The sequence below is a fragment of the Dendrobium catenatum genome, unplaced genomic scaffold, assembly GCF_001605985.2.
Source record: "Dendrobium catenatum unplaced genomic scaffold, ASM160598v2 fragScaff_scaffold_1024, whole genome shotgun sequence".
Classification (NCBI taxonomy): Eukaryota; Viridiplantae; Streptophyta; class Magnoliopsida; order Asparagales; family Orchidaceae; genus Dendrobium; species Dendrobium catenatum.
In genome coordinates, this window is record NW_021319486.1 from 2,412,856 (window position 1) to 2,430,649 (window position 17,794).

General features: G+C 34.7%; 1 protein-coding gene across 1 annotated transcript in view; it reads right to left on the reverse strand.

Moving 5' to 3' along the window:
• Positions 1 to 11,283: 11,283 nt before the first annotated feature.
• LOC110105071 (sugar transporter ERD6-like 6) overlaps positions 11,284 to 17,794 on the reverse strand; it is a 12,713-nt gene continuing 6,202 nt past the window's right edge. Inside the window, exons 11-17 of the mRNA XM_020834437.2 lie at positions 13,987 to 14,033; positions 13,849 to 13,911; positions 13,700 to 13,759; positions 13,486 to 13,551; positions 13,357 to 13,416; positions 11,771 to 11,885; positions 11,284 to 11,654 (exon numbers count right to left, since the gene is read on the reverse strand). Coding sequence (XP_020690096.1) covers positions 11,542 to 11,654; positions 11,771 to 11,885; positions 13,357 to 13,416; positions 13,486 to 13,551; positions 13,700 to 13,759; positions 13,849 to 13,911; positions 13,987 to 14,033 — 524 coding nt within the window. The 3' untranslated portion in view covers positions 11,284 to 11,541. The remainder of the gene's footprint in view (positions 11,655 to 11,770; positions 11,886 to 13,356; positions 13,417 to 13,485; positions 13,552 to 13,699; positions 13,760 to 13,848; positions 13,912 to 13,986; positions 14,034 to 17,794) is intronic.

The window sequence follows — 17,794 nt, forward strand, 5'->3', positions numbered from 1 at the left end:
TACTCTCTTCTATAGTTCCATGTTTATCTAAACTAGCATTGAAGATCTGTTGAGGTTAATTCAAGGGGGAGACTCCAAGGGGTTGTTTGGTAATTATTGTCTCAAATCTCAATTCAATATGTTGAATTTAATAGAAGTTAAAGGGGGGTCTTTCTCCTGTTTAAGTTCGAGTGATTTGCATAATAATTTTTTTTTTTTTCTACAACTATATGCTATTACAGCACTATGTAACCAAGCGCCCTTGTGCTATATAATTTGTTTGGAGAAAGATAGAGAGTGAAGCACAACGATGCTCCAAACTACGACACTACGGTGCTGTTAGGCAGATTGAAGACAAATTTAAATGCTGTGGTATTCCAAACTGACATCACGGCGCTGTGAAATGAGCCAGCAGTTTTTTTCTTGTTTTTCATTAGTGGTTGTGCCCCTTGGTGGTGTATTAAGTTTATTCTTATATGTTCTATTGTGAAAAAGGTGCAAGGGTGAAGAGAAGCAACGAGAGAGTGAGAGAGAAGTGACATTTATATTGTTTCTGTTCAATTTTCGTAGTGAATTTCGTGGTGTGGTATGGCTCCGTCATTTTTTCAGGTGTGGGGGTTTTCTACATTATATCATGGTGTTCTTTCTTTTTGTTGCATTTTATTTTTCTTATTTGTGTTTGCTACGTGTTTTACTTCCCCTAGGAACCAGTATCAAGATCACATTCTATAGTACGAACGAGAGTGATGACTGATGAAGCAAGATAAAAGATTGAGAAGTTCAACTATTCAAACTTTGCATTTTGGTGTATATAAATTGAAGATTAGATGTATAAGAAGAAGTTGTATTTATCGTTGGAAGGAATTGCCAAAAAATTGAATTCAATTATTATGGAGTGGGAGATTCTTGGCTGAACTGCCCTAGGTTTAATTCAACTTTCACTTTCCTTAATTGTTGTCTTCAACATTATAAATAAGAATACTACAATTGATCTCATTGTTGCACTAACTAAGATGTATGAGAAGCTGTGAATCTCAAACAAAGTGTTCTTGATGAAGAAAGTATTCAATATGAAGATGTTAGGCATCACTTAAATGACAAAGTATTTGAATAATCTAAATATTGTAATGAGTCAGTTGTGTTCAGTTGACATCAAATTTGATGATGAGTTGAGAGCATTATTGTTCGTATCTTCATTGCCAAATAGATATGAGTGACTGGCTACTAATGTGAGTAACTCTTCAGGGAATTCAAAGTTAAACTTTAAGGAAACTATGAGGTTAGTGTTTAATAAAAAGGTTAGTAGGAAGGTGAACAATGAATCTTCAAATTCTGCTTTGAATGATGAAACCATAGAAAAGGTTTAGACAAAACTCCAAGTAGAGGAATATCTAAATCTAATATAGGAAAGTCTACTTCAAGTAGAGAAGTTGTGTGTTAGAACTATATAAAGAATGATCACTTGAAGAAGGACTGTACTATTCTAAAGAATGCTAGTGGTGGGGATCAAGATAAAAGTTTCTCTGCAAATATATCTACAAAAGAGTTTCAATCAGATTCTATAATTTTATGTCTGGATAATTCTGAATCTTGGGTTATAGATTCAAGTGCTTTAGTTTATACAAATCCTAATAAGGAGACATTTAAGAACTACATTTAAAATAATCTGCGAAAAGTGTTTCTGAGAGACAACAAGCCCTACAATATTGTTGGAAAGCGAGATATTATTATCATAATGGCAGATGGGTCAACTTGGAGATTCGAGGATGTTATGCATGTTCCTTTTCTAAAGAGGGACTTAATTTCTATGAGTCAGCTTGCAAACTCAGTATATATAATATCATTCACAGAAGATTCATGAAATGGGAGAAAAGTGGCTATAATTATAGCTCGTTGCATTATTAAAAATATCCTATATATTATTAACAAGAGATTAAATTCCATTGGAGCAGTTGATTCATATGTTGATAGAGGTCTTTGGCATCATATATAAGCTTGGCTATATGAGCAAGAAAAATTATGCATTCATTTCTTACTAAAAAAAACTTATTGATTTAAAATCTATTAATCTAGATTTTTATGAAGACTGTGTACATGTAAAATAATAAAGAATGAGTTTTTTTAAAAAAATTGGTTCAAAGGTGATGTCAAAGAAGCTGAAGTTAGTGCTTACTTATATAGTCTTGTAACAATTTCTTTCATAAGAGGGTCTTTATATTTTGTCATTTTTATTTATGATCATAGCATAAAAGTATGAATGTACTTTTTAAAATATAAATTAGATGTGCTTGATATTTCAAGAAGTGGAAGTTCATGATTGAGAAGGAGACTGATTTAAATCTGAAGTATCTTAGATCACATAATGGTGGCAAGTATCGTGATAAGAAGTTCATGGACTATTGTACTTTGAATGGAATCAAACATGAGTTAAATATTTCAAGAACACCACATTACAATTATGTTGTAGATCACATGAATAAAATTATCATTGATCACATGAATAAAATTATCATTGAGCATGCCAGAAGCATGAGGTTGCATGCTAGTCTACCCAAACAGTTCTAAGCAGAGATAGTGAATATTGTTGTTTATTTGATCAATTGTGGTCCTTAAGTTCCTCTGAATGAGGAGTCACGTGAGAAAATTTGGAGTGGAAAGAATGTAAATTTATCTCATCTTTAAGAAAAAATTCATCTTATGTTCATGTTAATACAGTATTTAGGACTAAGCTTAATCCAAAATATATCAAGTATATATTTATTGGATATGACTTACATGCATTTGGCTATGAATTTTAGGATTATCAATGAAAATGAAATATGCAATGATAGAAATCAAACTTTTAAATATTCTTTCAAATATATTGAAATAGAGGGTGATGATAATCAAGAATATAAAAGAAACACTGGCCTAGAAGCACATATAACTGAGCTTTACCATCATTCAGAGGCACATGGTTTTGAATAAATTGAGGTAGGTCTAGCTAAAATTTCATTTTTGTTTCTGGTCATATATCATTAACCTACACATAGCTCATGGTCCAAAAGGAAACAACAAGAACTTTTAAGCGTATATTGTAAAGACAGGCTCATTTTCCTAACTGAAGCTTGAGGTAGACAAACTAGTATGCTAATATGAATAGTAGTTTTATACAAGCACCAAAATACTCTCAAGCTCAAGATGGTTCCTATTATAGAAGATTATATTAACATTTACATTTGATAAATGTGCAAAACTATCATTCTAAATAGCAAGTATTACCAAAAAAAAAATTTCAGGCTTGGCGTCTACGATAAAAAGATAGCAATATATACATAAAAGAAGTGTGCACAACAACTGTGTTTATTATACTCTTATTGTGCAAACTCACAGAATCCGGATAGTTCTCCCGTCTGGACTGCACGTAATAATCTCTCCATTTGCAAGCATCATAATATAATAAATGTTTCATTTTATTTTTCTCTATTGATTTTTCATACACACTCACTATAATTATTTCTTATGACTAAAAAGGGTTGGATTAATGCCATTAATGTATCCCCATAATTTATCTCATATCACTAGTGGCCGAAATTTAAATTCCCAGCTAGAATGATTTTTATTTGTGAGGCATATACTAAAAATGTCCAAGTTTCATTCTAAAATGGTTAAAAATGATGTCTTAAAACAGGAGCAATTATTACGTTCGGTCAAATCCGAACGTATCCGAACGTATACCGAGCAATACCGAGTGCTCAATACTGAGTTTTAGGTGATGTGGCGTGTGATTATTGGTCTATGAATTCATTCGGTGACCGGACTTAATAATTGCTCTTAAAACAGTGATGTCAAGTACCCAAAAAAAAAGATGATTGTAAAGAGGGAAGTCTAGACATAGATAGTAATAAGAAATCAGTAAATAATGATGAGAGATCAGACAATGGAAACCTCAAAAATATAGATGTTGCATTCCAATAAAAGAAATAATGTAATCAAATTTTAGAAAATCAAAAAATGTTATACTAGTAGCCAACATGTTCAACAACTGGGCAGAATTTTATGATTTTAAACATCACAATACTGTTTTGAAGTTTTAAAAGTTCCATAGTGTTATTTTCTGATGGCAGGATTATTTTTTATTTTGTTGTAAATAGTGCACTTTTGAAATCATCCAGCAGAAATTACTAAAAATATATAAAAATATCTAGAAAACTCGTATCTATAATATATAGAAAGTTAAATGGTGAAAATTTAGCAGATATAAAATTATCCCTATTTTTTTCACTACGAATTTATAATTTTAATCAGAAAAATCCCAAAAACTTTATATTATTAATAATTATGATCGGAAAAATATAACTAATTAACTCTGATCCGAACAACTTCCTGAATTGAATCGACGACGGTAGAAAATGGACTGAAACCACCCGATACCTACTTTCTCTCTTTAGAATTCTCCTCTCTCTCTCTCTCTCTCTCTCTCTCTCTCTCTCTCTCTCTCTACTTAAGGGGAGAATTTGTTTAACCAAAATGAGAAATTAATGGATTTTAATATATTTATAAAAATTTGATCTAGCACCACAATGCTCCAGACAGCAATGCCGGAGCATTCTCTCAACAGAGAGCAATGAACCATAGCGTCGCAACATTCCTCAATTTTTCCAAAAATATAAAGAGCTTAATACCGCAGTGCCACCAACTCAACATCGCGGACCAACGGAAAATTTCAAGTTTTGGATTTTCATGCATATAGACTCCAAGGGCCCACTTCAAAATAGATTTCATGTTTACATCCACTCACATATACTTATAAACACATGCAGAATGAAAAAATGCAAAAATTCCATTACACCAATCATACCAGACTGAATTAGAACACCATTATAGTAAATATTACAACACTAGCTGGTGTGACGAAGGCACTGAAGACTTATTTGAGCAAGAAAAGAGTCATGTTTTCTAAGGTGATGGACACTCACTAACTTAAGATGTTGGCCCCATGAAGGTGAAGTTGGAAGATGATTTTGAGTGTAACTTTAAACACTAAAAGTAGGAGACTAGTTGAAATTGAGATTAGACTAGAGATAAACATTAGGACAAGCAGAAATAAGCATAGCCCGAGAAGGCAAGTTCAATGAGATAGAAGACTAACTCTTTTAAGAACAAGTTGTCTATAGCACTATATCAATCAGAATCCTTTCCCTTACACTAAAGGGTTCTTATCCTTATATAGAAAATAATATGCATAATACAAGGTTATTTTTTTAGCGTTTTATCGATTCAAGTAATCAGATCTAGCCTAATAAGGAATCTATTATGGCATTGCTAAACTACAATTATTGATAGATATACTATCTAATTACACATTTCTATCACCTTAATTAAAAGAGTAATAATTATGATAGATAAATGTTAGTTATTGTTTGGCTATTAATGTTCACTACAACAAGCGGACATGATTTATACCTACTATTAGTTGAAAATCTCTCATTTATGCATTTGCCCTTCTGCATTAATCAATGTGTGCCACTTCAATGAGATCAAGCTAATTACAACCAAACCCAATATGGCCCACAAACATAGCGTGTCCATAATATCATGTTGAATAATGATAGACTAAGCCCTAGATCTAAGTTTTATTACTTTTTTCATATTTTGTTGAATAAAATCATACCACAGAGCTTCTAATTAAGTTCTATGAAGCAGAAGAAAATATTCATCCACAAATTTCTACTTTTTTTCATTTATCATTAAAATGTATGTATAATAATTATACACTACAGTGTTTGACTCTAGATCAAAATAGAGCAATTAAATAAATAGTCATGACTATACCAAAATTTTTTTAAAAAAAAATTCAAACTCAAACAAATTAGATCTTTAATCCTCAGATACTCATCCGGCTATTCCCTTTACCAAGACATGAAACATAATGCAGAATAGATAAGAGAAAACACAACTCAGCAAGTCACACTTATCAATCACAATATTTAATAATTTACTCATTATGCATTTATTGAAATAAAAGCAATCAACGACAAATTATTGTTTTAAATAGAATTAATATGTTAATAGCTAATAATATCTAAACAAATTTTACGCTGAAGGTAAATAAACAAGTACTTTATATATCAAAGAATAAAGTAATAGAATTCCCTTGGGCCGTTATACCTCCCATTGAAATAAATATCTCTTGAAATATGTGATTATGAGGAGATTTGATGTATGGTGGAAGTTATGGTCCATCAATAAAAAGGATTTATTTATATATTTTTAGTGCAAAACAATGATATATTGCAGTAAGAAATATAAATAAATCCTTTTTTTATAAATGCACATAGTGCTTTATTGGTAAGTAACATATTCAACTACTGAGTCGAATTTTACAGTTTTAGAATTTCAACAAATTACTAGAGATTGTATAGAACGTTGTTTTGAAATTGTAATTATACTATAGTCTTATTTTCTAGGATCAAAATTATTTTTTAATTTTGTAAAACTGGCACACTTTCCAAATTACATAGCAAATATTTTTAAGAAAAATACCTAAATATTCAAATTAGCCATATCTATAGCATGCATATATAAATTTACAAGATGAATGTTTAATTAGTAGTTGTAAAGTTATTATCATTTTTATATTATGGAATTATAAATTTAATCAGAAAACCTCAAAATTTCTATCTTTCGAAAAATTGAGATAAGCTAAATACAACATCCCTTGATCGATCTGGACAACTTTCTAAATTGGACCAATAGCAAAAAAATGAACTAAAGACACCAAACCCAACATTCTCTATCTAAGATTATCCCTCTCTTTAGTCGGCTGCCTACGGAAAGGAGGGAAATGGGTCTTGATAAAAAGATGAAATGAGTGGAAAATAATATTTTCATAAGATGTAGGTTTTCCACCATGACGCTTGGCTTTGCAATGCTGCAACAATCTCCACTAAAGAGCACAATACTTTAGCTTGAATTAATTTGGTAAAAAGACAGAGAGTTCATCTTAAAATTTTCTCTTAGGGTGCTTTTTCATGCATACACACAGATTCCTAGGATCTGCTTCAGGACAGATTCAAATACTCCATATGCACATGAAACACACACATACAGAGGACATGAATGTAGAATTTTCTATGGTTACCCTTATCAGATCGAGTCAAAATAGGTATAACTAAGTACCACTTTACTAGGTATTACAAAGCTCGACGTCTTGCAATGAGCCTAGAAAGTCTTATCCATTAATGAAAGATTATCTTAAATCATGATCTTTCTATATTGGTACTGTCAAGCGATGTTTCTCCTTCCCTCTCGGGGTTGTGCTCGGGCTTCGCCCAAGCCGCCCCTCCCGGCCTCTCTTTTCTGGGTGCTCTTCTTCGTGTGCTTCATGGATGTTTTCATCTCCTTATAGTTCTGCTCTTTGGCATTGTTTCTCCTTTTTTTCCTGGTTTTATGGCGCCTCCTCGTTTTCGGGATCCTGGTTTTTTGGTTAGATCCTCCTCTCTTTCTTTTAAGGATGCTCTTTCTGGTTCTTCGCCTTCTTCCGCCCTTTTTCTGGAACATAGGGTTTCTTCACATAGAGGTTTACCTGCTCTGTGGATTTTCGAGGCGGAAATCCAGTCGATGGCTGCTCCATTCGAATTTACTCTGGCTGGTAAATTCCCTAGGTGGAGACCTTCCCTTGATGTTATTAAAAGCTTTTTTTTTCAAGCTTAGACTTAATGATGAAGTCTCTGTTACTATCCTGAACCAGTGTAATGTGTTTATTAAGCTTTTTAATGATTTGGATTATTATAGGATTTTTGCTCATAGGTCTTACTTTGTGAGTAATTGTTACATGAAATTGATTAAGTGGTCTCCTACCTTGGATATTGAGATCGAATCTCCAGTTATCCCTATCTAGATCTTCTTCCCTAACCCTCTGGCCTCACTTGTTTGCCTCGCGTATTCTTCATGGCTTAGGATTGATTTTTGGCAAACCTTTGAAAACTGATAATGCTACATCAACTGGTTCACGGCCATCGGTTGCGCACATTTTGGTAAAACTGGATGTGTCTAAACAGTACCCAAACAAAATTTGGATCGGCTCGGATAGTATTGGATATGTTCAATCTATAGTTTTTGAAGATTTTCCTGACTATTGCGCACACTGCCTTGCTTTGGGTCATTCGAAGACTGGGTGTGAGCTTCTTCACCCTAATCTTGTTTCTCCTGCCTTGCCTCCTCTTTCTAATTCTTGGGGTTTGGTGGCCCTGTGGCTAACCAGTTTATCCCATTGGCTCCGACCGAGTTTGTTGGAATTGAGTCTGTTGTGAATGGATTACATGAACCATCCAATGCCCCTATTTTTGTTTCTTCTGATATTGTATCTCCTGTTTCGGTTGAGAATGGTGTGGTGTGTGAGGGGGTTAGTCCTGTTAATTTGGTCCAGTTGGACTCTGTTTTTGTTTCTAAGGGACACTACGGGAAAACACACGATTACCGTCAGATTTTCCAGCAGATAAATTTGCGTCGATAGAAACGGTGCCTGTAACTGCGCATGATGCGACGTAAATTTTACGACATTTTTTCCTGCGCACATGGCGCCGAAAAAGTTTCCGACGTCTTATGCGCCGGCATTTTCCGGCGGCCAATATGCGCCGTAAACTAGCAGTAGCTTATTTACGGCGCATCTACGGCGTTTTATCTGCTGGTAATGTCCGACGGATCAATACGATGTAAACTTCCGGCGCAGTTATCACCGGAATGTCTGATTGAAAATCGCCGGCTTGGCCAGCATTTTTTGGGCCGGAGCTTGCGCCAGAACATTTTCTGGCGTCTCATAAACATCGGAAAGTTTTTTCAGACTCAAACCAAACCAGCGCACGAAAATCCACCGTAAATGCACCGGAAACCCGGGACTACCGGCGGATATAATCCGCCGGTAATAGCGGGTTTTCCTGTAGTGGGAGTAACTCATGTACCCCAGGTTCCTCATGTGTGTTTGAGTGAGCCTGGTGTTTTGAAATGTGGCTTTAATTCTAAACCCTCTTTATCATGTGCGGGTTTGTCTGTCCCGTGCGGCTTGGCTGCGGATAATGCTCAGTGTGTGAGCGTTGAGCCTTCTAGCTCTCCTGTTCATCCTAGTCGTGGTGTGGAATTGTCTCCGATGGTTATCGAAAGTCCGAATACTGCCTCTTCCTCTATTAATCAGGCTTCGTATTTGCAGGTTTTTGAGCAATTGGTTTTAACTCCTACGGATGGTTTTGAGGGCAATGGAAATTTTGTTAATATCCATGTATCTGTTATGCCTAATGTTGAAATAAAAGCCCATATGGCTAAGTCAAGGAAAAAAACTCTATTCTGCTTCAGACTGATTGGTTAATTTTAGAGGATTACCCTTCTGGCGGGGAAGAAACATATTGTCAGGAAATTGAGGAGGATATAATCGAATGCTCTATCGATCAAGATTATTCTCATGTGGGTGGAAAGAAGAATAAAAACAAAGGCAAGAAGAAATAGGTTTGGGATTTTGCTTTTGGCGACGTCATCGTTGGTTTTTGAAAGTCGTTGGACGATGATGAGGGCCCCATGATGCCCCAGGCTGGTTGGCAACCTGGGTGCTTCATTTCATTCGTGTTGGTGTTCAAACTACTGTCATCTATGTACGATCTATGTTTGACTGCTAGGCTGGTTTGGGGGGACTCCATTCCTGAGTCCATATGCTACTTCTCGTCCTCTGTTTGGATTTTTATCTTTTTACTGTTTGTATCGCGAGCTGATGATCTTGTATCTTCCTTTTTGTTTTAATAAAATTTGTTTTTTTTTAAATGATCTTTCTATAATGGTCTTCTTTTTCTCTCTCTTTCTTTTTCTTTTCTTTTTAACACATTTTTCTCAGCATAACTTGCCATTTTTTCCTTGAAGATGCGTCAATTTTCATAAATGCTTTCACTTAGGATGTGGACTTTCAATGATATAGTTTGCTTCTGCATATTTTATAAATTTTTAGTAGTATGTCTTAATTTTGTTTAAACTGTGCTAACACCATATCAGTTAGACTTGAAGAAGGGTAGTACAGATCATGCCTATGCGAGCATGAACCATACTGGCATGGCGATATATGTACCTAGCTATTAGTAACATAGCAAAATGCTTGAAGGCCATGGCATCAAATTTAATTTCAATATTGATTTATTGATTTTATAGATGTGACAAATTAAACTCTTTCTATTGCTCTTGTCCTTTTCCTCTATCACCCTCTATTATTTTGTATTCTATTGGTGTGGCTCTTTACACACTTATGTATAAATATGAGAAAACAAAAATTATATTAAAAAATAAATATTACAAAAAAGAGTCCAAAATTAGCCCAAGAAAGCCAAAATGGCCAACAAACCTATGAGTAATATAATATAAACAATAAGAAATAAATTAAAGGAAAACTACAAACTATTGATGATGACAATCAATTATTAAACTTTATTTGGATGACCAATGATAATCTTGGAGCAACTTCCATCTTCATATGAGCCTTCAATCTGTTGAATGCCTGCCTCAGTGAATATAAGCAAAAGTTCGACTTTGGTTAAGGTTTTGTTTGGTGCGTCTTTCTTACTGCTTCTTAAAACTGTTTTTTAATATAAAATTTTGAAATTTTTGTACTAAAACACTGTTTTAAGAAGCAGTAAAAAAGTCATCACAAACGAAACCTAAATTTGATGTAATACTTCTTCTTAAGCCTCCAATGATAAATCCTCTAGCAACATTTAATCTACTTATAATTTGACTTCATTTGATGCCTCCATTCTAAAGTCCTAGCTCCACCTAAAACCCCAAATTTTAACATCTACCCATACTAAGGTTTCATTTGTGATGACTTTCTTATTGTTTCTTAAAGCAATTTTCTTGTACAAAAATTAACTTTTTTGTATTAAAAAGTTATTTTAAGAAAGCAGTAAAAAAATTGTCTCAAATGAAGCCTAAATAAAATAAATTAGTCTTAATATCATGAGGTGTAAAAAAAATGTGAACAAGAAATATATTATCCACCTCAATCCACACTTTTAAAATATTTAGAGAGTTGCAGATGATAAGGATATACAATTTAGTATACATAGCAGTGCACTTAGCAAAATGACAAGCAAAAGATTTAATAATTACATTATCCAAAAGAATTTCTAAGAACATCACCATGACAAGTATAGGTATCATTAATTGAACCATCAGTTTTGATTTTAATATTGTTAACCTCAAATTTAAAATAGTATAGAACTTGCTAACATATTGGTGAAGAAGTGCAAGTGGGGTTAATATGAAGGACTATATTACCCAAATACTAGAGAAAAAAAAAAAGGTTTCAAAATTATTGCTAATTAAAAAAATATTTCAATTTCCAAGACCAAGCAAAGATACAACAAACGAATACCTTGAATGTATTCAGGAATATTACAAACTCTATATATTTGGCAAACCCTGCCATTCTAAAATAAACATGAATATGCTTGAAAAATCAAATTACTCTGCAAATCAAGTTGCGCCACTAAGAAGACAACATTAACATAAAAAAGATTTAATGGTTTGAGTAAGAAATTCTTGCCATGCTCATCTGAAAGACCATTGAATCTCTTCGAGGGTTCTTCCCTTGGTCTCTGGCACCAAAATGATTACAAATACTAGAGCAAATACAGTCAGTGCAGCATAAAGTGCAAAGGTTCCTGTTAGAGGGAAATCAAGAGTCATCATTAGAAGAACTAGATGGAAGAATGGATTGCTAAGAATGGATAAGCAGTAGTGGAGTAAGAAGCAGCAAAGGGGGGGGGGAAGAGGGGACCTCCGGTACTCCAATCAAGAAGTAAAGTAGCAGTCATTGTGACAATCCATGATGTCAACCAGTTGGCTAATGTAGCCACACTACCAGCAAGGCCTTTAATATTAACGGGGAGAATCTGCAATCACACAGAAGTTGTTAAGGATGAGGATTCCATGGAATTTTTTTATTTTAGAAAGGTTTGTTTGTTAAAGACTTGACTATTGCAGTCAATAAATTATTTAATATTTGAAGACTGAATGTAATAAGCTCCTAACATAAGTGACTATTAAACGTGTGGTTATGAGTAAAACAAGTCATGTTACAACTAAGGCTTCGTTTGAGACGACTATTTTATTGCTTTTTAAAACAGAATTTTAGTAAAAAATTTTAAGATGCAATAAAAAAACTCGTCCCAAATGATGTCTAAGTATCAGGAGCTTGGTCGGAAGACCCGACTTAGGAAAATAAACTCAGCAAGCCAAAGCTTGGAAAAAAAAAAATAAACGGATACTGAATTAGAGATGTTAATGAAATCCAGTAAATATATCAGAGGGCCCTTCCTGTTGCTCAAATTATTTCAATATTGGCATAACTTGACAATCCACACACCATCACATGCAGTTTCATACGGAATCCATAGTAGAAATTCCATCAAGTAATCCTCACAAACATAAAAGCTTTCAGGATTATAGTAAATATTATTCCAATATGCATTCCTCTACTGAAAAGACTTTCTTATAGAAATGGTGTTCAGAAATCATAAATTAAGCCCATTTTAAGAAAGGTTTAACACAGTTGTGAGGAACCTGAGTCAACAGGAAAAATAATTTTGTCATAGCAAAGAAAGAAACAAAGCAAAGCGAAGAAATTCCTTCTTATGCTAATTACTGTACAAGAAGCAACTAAAAAAAAATAGTGAAAGATAGTGAAAAAATATGGATCATCACATAGTTAAATGGCATTGAAGCATTTTTAGCCAATTCCACGTTCTGATTAGATCCATCAAACCATTCTTAAGTACTAAACCAAATATCAATTTGTTTTTAAGGGAGCTAGTACTGCTGTGTTCAAGAAAAATGCATTATAATGTGTTTCTTGTTGAAGTTTCTGCAGAAGGTTCTACAGTAACTGGGAGAAGAGGATTGAAACCTAGACCCATCTGTAGTAAATTTTTGAAAGTCATTTCATTTTCTAACATTTACAAACACTAAATGCAAAATAAGATGGCCCAGAGTCAAGCCCCAAGCAAGGCTGGCATTTAAAACATGAAAAAACAATGGTGAATAGCCCAGTAATCCAGAAAATATCAAAATATACAATGCCAAGGTCCGTGATGTTATTTTACTCAAAAGCCTTTTTATTATGAACATAATCGAGACAATAATATACTAGCAAGTTCAATTGGAAGGTAAAAACCAATATAATGTCCAAATATTATCAGAGAACTAACAATGGTAGGAGTTTTTCTTATTTTAAAAAAAAAATCTATCAACACATGGCCGTGTTACAAGATAAATTTTGGCTGATAAAACACCAAAAAATAGATGACGAGTTGCCATTAGCTTTTGCATCTTATGTAAAATTATGTAAAAGAACAAATAGGCTACCTCAGACATTATAATCCATGGAATGGCTCCAAGCCCAAGCGAGAAGGAAATAACAAAAGCCTGAAGGAAAATAAACGGATCAATTTTCGAAAAAAGCAGAAAAACCAGTGGTCCATAATAATAACATACCACAAGTCCAACCAATGCAAGCACACTCAGCACAGAATGCCAGTGAGAGTCTTCTGGAACAATACCCTGCATCCAATGAAGTGCATCAGATGTGAGAACACTATATAATATTCAAACATCTAGTGAAAAAAAAAAAGAGGAAAAAACATTGCAAATGAACATAAATAATGATCATATAAAATAACAGGAATTTAGAATAGCAAAGTAATCTAACCTCCAAAAAGAATGAAGCAGAAACAAGGATAAGAGTGGCTGTCATCCCAGAAGTGGAAATCTGTATTCAGGAACATAATATCAAGCTATCAAATGATAAATAAAGTAATTTCTAAATAAGGAAGAAAACAGTTCTACTCTCAAACTCACTATGAGGAAAATTCGACGCCCAGCTTTATCCAACAACCATGTGTTGATAACAGTTACAAGGACCTGAAAAACATTGATTTTTCTTATTTTATTTTATTTTATTCTGTGGTACTAATCAGGATCAAATACACTTGGTACCTGAATTGCCCCAAGCCCGCAGGTTACTATGTTACTTGATGAAATCCCTGTAAGAGAACAAAGATATTAAGCATTGACACATATTTTCAACCAATGTTGTAGTCCTAGTGAATTCATTAAACCAGGAGGAAAACTGTGAGAGATGTTACTGCATAGACTAATGTGAACGTGATTAGAATCAACATTAAAACGCCTACAAAATATTTGTACTTTATTACAAAATTAAAAAATTCAAGAACAATTAACGTAAGAAAAAAAGCCGACTGCAATAAACTAAAAGAAATCTGTGCTTAAACAGTGGCGACCTGCCAACCATACATGTATGTCCTATGAAATTCAGATAGGCCAAGCATTTATAGACAAAAGGTAGCCTGCATTAGTTCCATCACTAGGACTGATAGGAAGTTTTCAAGCTTGCAGGACGTTCCTGATCAAGGTGCTCCATACAGTTGGAAATCAATGCAAGCCCTCGGGTTTCGGCACATTAAAAGAATCATACAAGGGCAGTTTCCTACTATATTATTGGTATTGAAATTAGCTTAAAACAAAAGCCCGATACGGGGAGAAATTTGAGGTTTGTATTAATGCAGATAATAGATACAGAAAAGATATTTGTTCACACACTACAATTGAGTCGATACATGTATATATAAAGTGCAAAACAACATTTTTGGATAAGTGGACATGCAGCCATCTGGTGTACATCTATGGTGGGTATGGAATTGGTTACAGGTAACCGCAGAGAACAATTAGTGTGCTTCAGGTTGCTGAAAACTGTCATATGCGGTTTGCTGAAGTAGTTTCTGTTTTGCTGAATAAGTAACTAACATTGCCCCCTGCAAATTAAGGATCCAAAGATTGAACCGTTAACTTGTGTCGAAGGAAATTAAAACTGTTGGCAAATAGAGGCTTAGTAAGGATGTCAGCAGGTTGATCTATGGAGGCTAAATAAAGAACAGTAATTTCTTTGGATAGAATCCGATCGCTAATAAAATGATAATCAAAGTCGATGTATTTGATTCTAGCATGAAAGGCAATGGCTGAGGACCTGAGGTGTTTTCACAATAAAGAGGTGTTGGTTCAAAAATTGATATTCAGAATTCCTGCAAGAGAAGACGAAGCAAAATGATGTCAGAAGTGGTGGAGGCAAGTGCTCGATATTCAACTTCGATTGAAGACTTGGCCACAGTAGCTTGCTTTTTAACCGACTAGGAGACGAGGATTTCCGAGGTAAGTACAGTAACCTATTGTGGACTTGCAGACTAGAAGATCAACTGCCTAGTCTGATTTTGAGTAGGAATGAAGGAGAAGGTCACCTGGAGCAATGGGCATGAAAAAATAAAGACATCCCTGAATGTAACGAAAGAGACCGTTCAACTACTGATTGTGCTTGTTTAAGGAATGATGCATATGCTGAAAATTTTGATTTGTGGCAAAGCCAATGTTCGGACCAAATTATATAGTAAGTTATTGGAGAGATCCTGCGAGTCTTCGGTAGAGAGCAAGGGGTCATTGTATATTTGATCGGCATCAGCAATTTGAGGCAGTTTGACACACATCGGAGAGACAGTCGGTTTGCTGGAGGAGAGACCAGATTTGGCAATTATATCTTTTGCATATTGGGACTGATTGAGAAAATAGCTGTCAGTTGTATGAAGAACCTGAATTCCTAGAAAGAGGGAGATTGGTCCTAACTCCTTGAGAGAGAACTGCTATTGTAATGCCGAGATAAGTGTAGAAATGGTGGGTGGATGGTTACGGGCGAGTAGTGTTGGGGACGAGTAAACACCACAATAACGAAACAAGCAAGAAAGTAAAAGCAGCGAAAAAAATAAATGATACTAGGATTTAACGTGGAAAAACCCAAAAGAGGAAAAAAATCATTGAGCCACACCACACTAAGAAATCCCACTATGAAAATTGGGAGAAATAAGTATAGATTTATCTTCTCTCTCACTCTCTCATTTCTTCTCTTCTCTCATGCACCGTTCTCCAATGTCTAACCTTCTCAAAATACAAGCGAAAGACAAGTAAGTAACCCCAAGGAATGCAACCCTTCAGAAAAATGAGGAAAAAAAACGTATAATCTGTCTCGCAGCGCTATGGCGCTTGAACTTCTATCTTGATCTGCTACAATATTGTATCTATGTCGTTGTGGCGCTCTACTCTCTTTCATTCAACGTTAGGATGCTCGGGAACACAGCGTTGGGACATTCAAGTGCGTAGTGTCGGGGCGCTTAGATACACAGTGCATGGTATTGTATGGAAAAACTCCAAACAGGGATAAACCCCCCGCACCCCCCAGCAAGCACGAGACACTTGAGGTCCGAGGCAACATAACTATCCAATTGATCAACACAATCAGATTCCACACATAACAAGTAGTATGTCATCAACATATAGAAGCAAGTAGAGATGAATGCTGTTGTGGGAAAAAGTCAGGAGGGAGGGATCATAAGCTCTAAAACAGAAACCAAAATTGAGAAGAAAATTACTAAAGGTGGTGAACCATTGTCGTGGAGCCTATTTTAAGCCATAGAGCGCCTTGTGTAGTTTGAAAACAAAGTTAGGATGTTGCGAGTCATGAAACCCGGGTTGTTGGTGCATGTAGACATCCTCATTGAGGGGACCGTAGAGAAAAGCATTGAAGACGTCAAGCTGAAGAATAGACCATTTGTGATGTAGAGCAATATAAATAGTAGGTATTTTGGCAACATGACTAAAAGTTTCATTATAATCAATCTCGTATTATGGATTCAAGCCTTGAGAAACAAGGTTGGCCCTATGACGAGCAATCGTGCCATCAAGGAGATGACAAGGAGGGAGTAGCAACAGGTGATGCTTGCGGTGGGGGCCGAGGATAAAGAAAATTGTCTTCGTGAAAGACAACGTGGCAGGAGATATGAATGCAACCAGTTTGTAAGTTGTAGCAGCGATAACCCTTGTGAGATGTTGAGTAGCCAAGGAAAATACATGCACTAGAGCGAGGAAGATGTTTGGTGGAGGCTAGAGGTGCTAGTCATAGGAAGCATAGACAGCCAAATGTCTTAAGATGATCATAGGAGGTTGATGTTTTGTAAAGAAGTTGGTAAAGAACAAGAAAATGAAGTGCTTCCGAAGATAGAAGATTAATTAATCAAATATCTCACCTTGGATCAGAACAAACATGGCCAAATCTAGTCAAATCAAGTTTTATAAACTCAAACAATCGATCAACTTGATTTTATGGGCCTTTCTCAATCTAATGTTATAAATTCTAATAGAGTTGTCTTGTTTATAGGCAATGTTTAAAATTGCGTATTCGAGTATCGAGGCGTTTTTTATTCGTGAGGCGAGGCGTAAGCCTCAAGGCGTTTTGAGGCATAAGCCTCAAAATCAAAGATTGCGTAAACATAATATGATAAATTTTTTATATACTACTGATTGAATAATATAAAACATAAAAAAAACATAAGATATGAAGTGAAATCAAAATATCTCAATAATAAAACAACATGAAATATAGTTCAACTCAAAATTCTATCTTTCCCAAATCCCAGTATTCTTTTCATTAACATATAATTCCAATTTCCAAAAATAAATAAAAAAAACATATCACATAAAAACTCATAAGTCATCAGCACTGTCATCATTAAGGGGTTCTTCATTTGAATCATCAGTATGGTGAACTGCTTTCTCCCCTTCCTCCTCTCCTATAGAGTCCAATGTCAGGCATTTACTTCAAGATTTATATAAGTTTTAATATATATAGCGTAAGGCGTAAGCCTCATGCCAGTGAGGCGAGGCGGGCCTCAACCATGTTGAGGCG